The sequence below is a fragment of the Oryx dammah genome, unplaced genomic scaffold (genome assembly GCF_014754425.2).
Source record: "Oryx dammah isolate SB20612 unplaced genomic scaffold, SCBI_Odam_1.1 HiC_scaffold_2, whole genome shotgun sequence".
NCBI classification, from domain to species: Eukaryota; Metazoa; Chordata; class Mammalia; order Artiodactyla; family Bovidae; genus Oryx; species Oryx dammah.
In genome coordinates, this window is record NW_024070186.1 from 197973402 (window position 1) to 197982700 (window position 9299).

Sequence of the window (9299 nt, forward strand, 5' to 3'; positions counted from 1 at the left end):
TTTTTCCCTTTCTCATTTCACAGCAAACATTGCAAATATAGAAATATTTCTCTAAACAACAGGGTGACAGTGTAGAGTGGGGGCAGGACTGGAACGCACACTCCCGGCCCCCGCCACCCCCGGCCGTCTGCAGGCACAGCCCTCCCCGTCCCCCGAGGCCCAGGGGTTCCAGGACCCTCCTGGAGACCACCTGGCCGCCTGCGTTCGCTCTGCCCCTCTCCAGTGGCGGCGACGAAGCGACGGACTAAATAGAATCCACAGAAAGCCACAGACGGAGGAGTTGTGCAGGGGCCAGGTGGCCACACCCCCCACGTCGAGCGTTTTTTATCTTTTAAAGAGAACTTTAAAAAAAAAGGAAGAGAAAGAAGGCAGAGAAGAATCAAAAGATAATGAAAAAAAATCCCCTCCCCCGCCCCCCATCCCTAAGACACAGTTTTCGGAAGTCCCGTGTGTGTGCACGCGCGCATATGTGTGTGCGCGCACGCGTGTGTGGACGGGCCCCTCACACCGGTGAGAATGTCTCGGCAGGTGCACGCGCTCAGCCACGCGCCCCTGCCGTCCGGCCTGCCGGCAGCCCCTCCCTACTTTGCCCGCAAAGCCCAGGGCTTCGGCAGTTGCGGTCTCTGTGTGCGTGTGTGCGTGTGCGTGCGTGTCTGCGTGTGTCTGTGTGCACGCGCGTGTGTGGACGGGCCCCTCAAACCGGTGAGGATGTCTCGGCGGGTGCACGCGCTCAGCCGCGCGCCCCTGCCATTCGGCCTGCCGGCGCCCCCTCCCCACTTGGCCCGCAAAGCCCAGGGCTGCGGCGCTTTCGGTCTCTGTGTGCGCGCGTGCGCGTGCGCCATGAGTCTCTGGGTTACAGATGGCTGCAGCGGCCTCATGTCCTCTGGGGCCCCGAGCGCGTCCCGGCTCAGGACTTGTGCTGCGCGGACACGCCCTTCCAGTAGTCCAGAATGTCGTGCAGGTCCTCGTCCTTGGCGAACTGCACCTTCCTGCGCAGCGCGTGCCCGGCCGCCACGCACTCCCCGGCGTCCCGGCGCCGCCGGCGGCTCAGTCTGAAGCGGCCCCAGAGGCTGCGGGAGGCGCGGCAGGCGTACTCGGGGCTGGAGGCGTAGCTCAGGTGGCGGTACTGCGGGGACAGCGGCGCGTAGGCCAGGTCGCGGGGCCGCGGCCGCGTCAGCGGCTCCAGGATGGAGGCCTTGCGGCCGCCCAGGCTCTCAGGGGGCGCGGGCGGCGCGGGGGGCTCGGCGGGGTGGGACCCGGGGTACGAGTGCCGGTGCTCCCCGTACTGCCGGCCCTTCTCGGGCTCGGCCCGCAGCACGGCAGCCGCGGGCGTCACCGTGAGGATGGCCTCCGCCGCGGGCGACCCCTTCTCGATGTACTTGCCCTCGTGCAGTGCAGGGGGCTCGGCGCGGTAGGGCCGCGGGCTGCGGGCGGAGCCGCTGGACGAGGAGCTGGCCCGCGGAGCTCCAGGGGCAGCCTCCAGGCTGTGGTGCCGCTGCAGACCGCAGGCGTCCTGGTAGGTGGGCGCCAGGAAGCCGCGCTTGCCGGCCAGCGGCTCGGCTGTGGACACAGCCCCCGGCTTGCCGCCCTGGAAGGAAGTGGACTCTGCCTTGAGGGCGTCGATGCAGCTGTTGATGATCTGGTTGACCTTGTCCACCTCCTTGGCGATGGTGGAGATCTCGGCCACCGAGCTCTGGCTGTCGGGGCCCGGCCGGCCCGGCTCCCCGTCCCTGCGCTCCGCCTGACCTGCCGCACGCACCTCCATGTAGCCGCCCTTGCTGCCCTGGGGCGTCCCGCTGCCCTCCGCCAGCTGGTACTGCTCCACCTCCCCGGGGGCGGCGGGCAGGTATGGGATGCGGGTCACCGCCTCGGGGCCCAGCAGCGGGCCCTGGGAGAGCGGGGCCAGGCCGGGCGCCTCCAGCTCGGGCCCGTACTTGAGCTCGATGATGGTCTTCTTGAGGCTGCCGGCCGCCGCCGCCGCCTGCTTCTGCTTGCCCTCCCGCCGCCGCCGCCGCCGCAGGCAGTAGTAGACGGCGCCCAGCACCACCACCATGCCGAAGAGGCAGCCCAGGACAGTCATGATGTGGTGGGTGGCCGCGGAGGGGCTGGGCACGGGGCCCGGCGGGCCGGGCGGCTGCGGCAGGCAGATGGTGAGGCAGGTGTGGTTGTGGTGCAGGCCCGAGCTGCTGGACACCACGCAGTACGTGTAGTTGGTGAGTGCGTACAGGTTGGTCAGGCGGATCTCCTCCTGGGCCCGGGTCAGCCTGGACACGATGGACGACTTGCTGTTGTTGAAGTGCTCCAGCGTGTACATGCGGGTGAACGGGCTGGGCAGCTGCACTGTGATGGTGGCCGAGTTCTGCGTCAGCTGCTTGACCTTGATGAGCGGGCGGGCCTCGGCCTGCGGGGCCAGCGTGGGCAGGGCCACCAGCGGCGTGGTGCCGTCGCCGGAGAAGCACTCGTCGTCGGCACAGGGGGCCTCGCTGGGCTCCGCGGGCGGCGCGGGGGGCGGTGGGGGCGAGCGGCCGGGCGGGGGGCGGCCGGGCGCCGGGCGGGTCTCCGCCGCGTACGGGCCGTCAGTGCACACGGACTGCAGCTTGCCCAGGATGCTGCGCTGGCCGTGGCGGCCCTGCCCCAGCAGGAAGTAGCCGGAGTAGAGGGGCGGGGACTCACACTGCACGCGGTCGTGGGCCTGCGTGGCATTGGCGAAGGCCGCCAGCCAGCGCAGGAACCCCAGCAGCTCGCAGGAGCAGTAGAAGGGGTTGCTGTAGAGCTCGCACACCGAGAGCCGGGCCAGGCCCGCGAAGGTGGCGCCGTGCAGGCGCTGGATGCGGTTCATGGACAGGTCCACGTTGACGATGTTGGGGCACTCCCCGAAGGCGCCGGGCGCCACCGCCTCAATGAGGTTGGCCTGCAGGTACAGGTACTCGAGCTTGCCCAGGCCGCGCAGCGCGCCCTCCGTCAGGTTGCGCAGCCGGTTGTAGCCGAGCTGCAGCACCTGCAGGTTGAGCTGGCCTGAGAAGGCGCCGTCCTCGATGTAGCCGATCTCGTTCTTGGTGAGGTTGAGGTACGTGAGGTTGCCGAAGCGGCTCAGCGCCGCGTACTGCACGCTGCGGATGCGGTTCTCGTTGAGCCGCAGGTCCACGATGGTGCTGTTGATCTGCTGTGGGATGGCCTCGTAGGGCGGCTGGTTCTGGCTGCAGATGGCCAGCCACACGAAGCCCTTGTCGCCCTCGATGAGCCAGCAGTCGCCGCGCACCAGCCCGCCCGTGTGCAGCAGGGCGGCCGCCACGCACACCCACACCCACGGCGCCCCCCGCCCGCACCCAGCCATCAGGACCCACCCGCGGGGGCTGCCCGCTCAGCCTGCCCAGGGTGCGGGGCGGGGGCCTGGGCGGTGGGAGGGGAGGGCGCCTGCCTGCTCAGGGGCGTCCCAGGCGCATGGCCACGCAGTCCGCGTGCTGCGAGGGGAGCCCCTCCTTCACGGCCGGCCGCCTCGCTCCATCCGCCCGTGTCCGGCCGGGGCCTCGGCCTGCTTCCCCATCGGTCCAGCCAGTCCTGCGGGAGACGAAAGGGGAGACGGGTCAGCAGGCCCTCCCCACGAGCACGGGTCTGGTGCAGGCTTGCACCCAGCCTGTGGGACGTGGAGGCATGTCCGGGGTGTCAGTGATGAGGAAGGGGGTCCAGGGGGCTCACGGGCAGTTCTCTGACTGGGGGCAGGCGTCCACCACAGCCTTGACACGTGAGAATCCAGTGCCAAGCTGGATAGGGGGGCACACCAGGGTCAAGGCTGCCATCGCTCAGCCAGGGGTGATGGGGGTGACAGGTACCCCGCCGTGCGCCCTAGGTAGGGCAGCTCTGAGCCCCACCCCGGGTCCTGAGCTGGGGTGGAGGGAAGCCCTCCTGAGCTCCTCTCAAGGGAGGTGCGGACGCTGCACTCCGGGCCTGCTTCCTCCAAGGAGCCGCGGACCCCGAGGCTGTTACCGAGTGGGGCCCAGCAGTAAGGACTGGGAGGATGATGCCCCCCGGCTCAGCTGCGGACACCGCTGTGGCCCCGACTCCTCCCCCCAACCCCACCCAACCCTGGGTCTTGGCTGTGAATGAGCACCTTGCTGTCTGCTCCCCCCAAACCCTGAGCTTCTCTAGAGCAGGGACCCCCGATCACACACAGCCCCACCCCACGGAGCCCGCGCGTGCGCGGAGATGTGGCCAGATGGCCTCTGGGTTGGTCCTGCTCCCCAGGACCCCGTGGCTGTCTGCGGGGCTCTCCCCTCTCCCCCTCCTATTTCTCCTGCAGGACAGAAGGACGGGGGTGTGTTGCTTGTTACTGTTTGGATTTACAGCGGCCTTGTAACCGCTCTGTGGCCTGGCAGGGAGCCAGCTGACTGTATTTCACTGATATTGACGTTTGCAACTAGTCTGCACTGAGGCGGTTTAAATTAGGAGAATAAATAATGATGTGCAATGGATTTCTCCCCCTTTAGAAACTTCATCAAGAACAGTTCTGACCTCACTCCTGCGGGAGAGTCTGTCTGATTTAAAGCAAGGGGAAGGGTCAGCAGGGGTGGGGGTGGGAGAAGGTCCTGGCTTGGCCCAGCACTGCCGTACGACCCCCAAGAAAGCTCAGGGCCTCTCTGGGCCAGACCAGAAGCGGCTCAGAGAGGGGAGGCCTGGGGCTTGCTCCGACTCCTCCCCTTGGGGAACAGCCCCAGGGTCCTCGTGTGGTCACCTCCTCACATGAAATCTACACCCGCTGGGGCATCGTGGGGCCATCGCTGCCACCCGGCACCCCACACACCTGCCCCATCGTCCCAGTGCTGAGACCGGGGTCGCTCTGCTGCCCAGAGTGGGCAAGCAGCCAGGCCTGTGCCCAGGGCTGCAAGCCGTCGGGGCAGCAGGTGTGGGCGGGAACACCAGGCGGCCTCCGCCAGCTAGGAGGTGCAGCCTGATCATAATCACCTGTAATCTCTTGCTCAAAATAACCCAAAGTCAAGTTAAGGAGGATTACAGGCCTAAAGAATCCTTATCTCAGCGGGCGGGGGAGGGGCTGCCCAGCCCTCCCGCCCCCACGCCTGGCACACCGAGGTGCGCGGTGGCCGTGTGCACGCACACACACGCTGGGACCTGAGTGTGCATGGGCCTGTGTGCCTGGAGGTGGACGCAGCCTCGCCCCAGCACCCGAGGGCGTGCTGGCAGCTGGGGCCCAGCGGGCGGGGCGCACCGCCTCCCGCCCCGGGTGAGAGTCTGGGGGCTGTGCTGGTTTGGCACCTGCACGTGCTACTGGGGACCAGCCTTGCCCTGCGGGCACCCCTGCCCTGAGGCCTGTGAGACAAGGAGGCGTGGCTGGGTCCGGCCGGACTGGCCTGGCCCAATGGGCTCTGCTGGGTCAGCCCGCCCTCAGCCCCTGAGCTCCCCCGCCCCCAGAGTCTGGGCTGAGCGGGAGCCAGGCTGGGGAGACGGCACCTCGGTGAGAGTGTGGGTGTCACAGAGGCCGCCCCCCCGCGGCGTGCCAGAGCTGCCTCTGCCCTCATGGCCGCGGCCTCCGAGGGACCCCAGAGGGCTGCACGCCTCACATCGGGGCAGCAGGGGGTGGGGGTGACGGGGGGAGACGGCCGTGGTCAAGGTCGCCCGCGAGGGGCTGGACAGCAGGCGCCTCATCCCCAGGGGCCCCCCTCGGGCACCATCTGCAGCGTCACCCCAAACCCCAGGCTGCCTGTCGGGATGGGACCCCAACCCCAAGGACTGGGGACCTCGGGGAACAGCTGGCCGACCACCTAGGAAGGTCCGGAAAGTTCCCCCAAGCCACCCCGCCCCTCGGGCTCACGGTCCCCTTGTTCATCCACATACTCCCCCCCGACGCACCCCAAGACGTCCTCCTGCCTGCGCAGCCCCCACCCCAGGCGCTCCACGTTGCCACATGGCGGAGCACGTGCCCCAGGCCCGAGGGATCAAGACACCTGTCCCCGTCTGCACCCGACTCAGGGCCCAGGTGGAGCGGGGGCTTCACCCTGCCTGGCCGGCCCTCGCCCTCTCGGGGGTCCCTGTATCCCTGCTCCCCCGCACCTGACGTGGGCCCCCCGCCACCCAGCCCGGCCACCCGCAGCACCCACAGACCGTGCCGGTGTGGACAGGCTACGCATGCGCTGCCCGACCAGACGGCTCGGTCTTGGGTAGGGCGGGGCACTGGCAACACGGCTGGGCACAGTTCTAGAACCTTCCTCAGGGAGATAGCAGGCCTGAACAGCCTCAGGCCACGCCCCCTCCCCTGCCTTCCTCCCCAGGGCTGTCAGCGATTCCATCCCTCCCCAACTGGGCAGCGTCAGCCCCCAATCCCAGGCTGCCTGCTGCTGCGAGGGGCACCTTCCTGTGAGTCCAGGTCTCAGCCCCTGCCGTGGCCCCCCCGCCCCGACCCCTCACCGTCCTTGTGACTCTCCACGTGCCCCCAAGGTGGTCTTTCCCCCCACAGCAGCCACAGTGTTCTCTCCACGTGCCTGACCCGCTGCCGCGGGCCCCAGACTCAGACACAGCTGCTCCCCTTCGAGCTCAGGCTCCCGATGGGGCGCGTCCTGCCCCCAGCACTCCTCACGCAGAAACCAAGTTCTGTCCTCAGGTGCCCCCGCGGCTCCCAGCCACAATCCTCGCTTCCCGCCACGCCCACTGTGCACGGCCCAGGCCCAGCCAGCCCCTTCCCTTGCTGGGATGGAGCCCACTGCCCCACCCACGCTCTACCTGCCAACAGCCAGGGCACCGGGAGAGCCTCAAGGGACCCCGCCATCCACACCCCGAAGGACAACCATCCTTCCCCGTGGGGAGCAAGACCCAGGCCCCCCACACGGACCTGCCAGGGCCTGCCCAGCACCCTCTGCCCTCCAGCTGCCCCCACACAGCCGCTCCGCCCGAGGAGACCCCTCCTCTCGGGGCAGGGGGATCGCAGGCCAGCAGCCCCCACTCTGATCCAGCCGCACTGTCCATCACCCCCTCCCTCTGCCCACCACCGTCTCCTGACAGGCTCCTTGTCCTCTTGATTCACTTTCTAGACGAAGGTCCTCTCCAGGCTGGGATGTGAGCTCCAGTGGGAAGCGTCCAGTCCGCACCATGACGCCCCAGGCCCACAGCAGTGCCCAGCGCACAGGAGCCACCGGGCTGGACAGCAGTGGGCGCGCCTGCTCCTTTTCCTCATCTGAGAGACGGGGAGGAGTGCCCAGCTCACAAGCACCAGCTGCTTTGGTTTCATGGGGCTGGCGGGAGGTGCCCCTACGCCCGAGGGCCCCCCTGGCCTGAGTCCCGGCAGGACCAGGAGCGCGTGTGAGGTGCCCGTCCTGTGCCCAGGGCGACGCGGCCCCCGGGTACGAGTGCTTTCACAGCCGTTGGGTCCGCAGGCCTCACGAAGGTCCTGCAGGTGAGGGGACGGCACGGCCACCATGCCTTCCGGGCCCCCAGAGCCCCTCAGCGGCCATCTCAACGCCAGCCCTGTCCCCGAGGAGGGGCCCAACGGGGACGGCGAGCGTGAGCCCGGCATCACGTTCTCTCCGTCATGTCAGCGCTGGCCTGGGTCGCTGCTAATGAAGTGAAGAAATACGGTGGTTCCAGGCTTTTAAACTTCTTACGACTGGATTTGCATAATCACGGGCGCCATGCGGGGACAGAAGCACCTGTTTATAAGCCACGAGGCGTGGATGAGGGCTGGGCTGGCCGAGGAGCCCGCCAACCGAGAGGGGAGGACTCGGCGCCTCCAGAGGGCCGCGCGGGCTGAGGGCCAGGCGCGGGGAGTCACGTACCCACTGCCTCCTGCCTTGCCAGGGTTCTGCCAACAGATCACGTTAACAGCTAACGTTTGTTCGGCTCTGCAGCCGGGCGCTGCCATAGAGTCTGCGGGTCGTGGGGGACACCTAAGGGCGGTGGGGACCACGAGGCAGACGGCGTGACCCAGACCAGCCACACCGCCTGCCCGCGGGAAAGCAGCACGGAGCCAGCTGGGACCGCAGGTTCCCAGGCCGGGACTGGCACGCCAGCCATGCCATGCTCCGGCTCTGTGACCACGGACTGGTCACCCGACCTCCCAGCCTGCTGCCTCCTCGGTCAGACTTAACAGGGAGGTCAATGTGACCGGAGGCGTCCCACGCGGGGTGCTCTGTACGCCCTGGTCTCCCTTGCAGCTGCCTGCCTTGCAGACAGGGAGGATCCCTGGGCAGCGCTGTAGAAGGCCGGCCCCCCAGTGTGCCCACAGGGCAGTCCCACTCAGCACCCACCGAAAGCCTGCCCCCTGCCTCCCTGGGTGCCCACGGAGGTTGCCATGGGCTCCCACAGCAGGCGGCCCAGCAGCACTGACTCAGCAGGGCTGGAGCCTCAGGACCTGGCCACGGGGTTGGGGTGGGTGAGCCCCAGGAGCTGGCAGCGGCCTCGTCCTCCGGGAGGTGTGAGCTGGAGGGATCACCCCTGCCTTCCACGCTCAGGGGTGGAGCCGGTGAGGGCCAGGCGCAGAGGCACTGCGTGCCTGACCCGCCCAGCGTGCCCTCTGACTTCCTCTAGGGTCCTGCGTGTATTGAGTGCCTACTGTATACCAGCCCACTTCTCCCATCTCCGGGGAGGCAGGTGTCAGTGTTACACGACTGGAAGGAGGGGAAGCGGGCTCAGGGCAGGAGAGACGTTGGCACAGGGTCAGGCCCTCCCAGAGCGAGGGCGGGCGCGCAGCTCGCACCCGCTGCAGTTCGAGTCCCCAGGGGGAGGCGCCTGAGCAGCAGGAGGCTGGGGGGCTAGAGTCCTGCCTCCTCCCCCTGCCCACTCCAGCCCCCGCCCCAGGCCCCCGCCCAGGCTGCTCTGGAGTTAATTAGGGACCCACACATTTCATGGTCTGTCATGCTTCCACTGGGCATCTTTTTAAATTAAAAAACATGATGTACGGCATCATTGGAGGGAGAAATCACTGCAGTGGTTTCCTGCTCGGCGCTGGCAGGACGTAGGCGAGGGTAGCTGGCTGGCCTCCGGGGAGGGGGCTGACGCGAGACCCTCTCCAGGAACACAGGTGTGGCCTGTGCTTTGGACGCGTGTCCCTGACACCAGGGGAGGGTGGGGGTGTCTGCCGGGCCCTGTTCCCCTCACAGCCCCAAGGGCCCTGGCGCCAGGAAGCTGTCTTTGGTCAGACCCGAATCTCATTCTGAGGGCTGGTGAGTCCGAGCCTGGACGCCGAGATCGTCTTTTCTGCTCCTGCTGGTGGACCTGAACCAGGGGCCCTTCCGATGCCCTGAGCCCAGCCTGGCAGGGGGCAGGGATGGCACTCAGGCCGTGGGGAGGGGCCAGCG

At 68.2% G+C, this 9299-nt stretch overlaps 1 protein-coding gene across 1 annotated transcript; it reads right to left on the reverse strand.

The window, feature by feature from the left end:
* Positions 1-850: 850 nt before the first annotated feature.
* On the reverse strand, positions 851-3334 carry ELFN1 (extracellular leucine rich repeat and fibronectin type III domain containing 1). The gene has a single exon (XM_040267433.1). It carries the CDS (start codon positions 3332-3334, stop codon positions 908-910), a length of 2427 nt encoding a protein of 808 aa, XP_040123367.1. The 3' UTR covers positions 851-907.
* Between the last annotated feature and the right edge of the window lie 5965 nt (positions 3335-9299).

Bases quoted from the DNA above. Each gene is read 5' to 3' on its own strand.
- ELFN1 (XM_040267433.1), bottom strand. From the start codon at position 3,334: ATGGCTGGGTGCGGGCGGGGGGCGCCGTGGGTGTGGGTGTGCGTGGCG.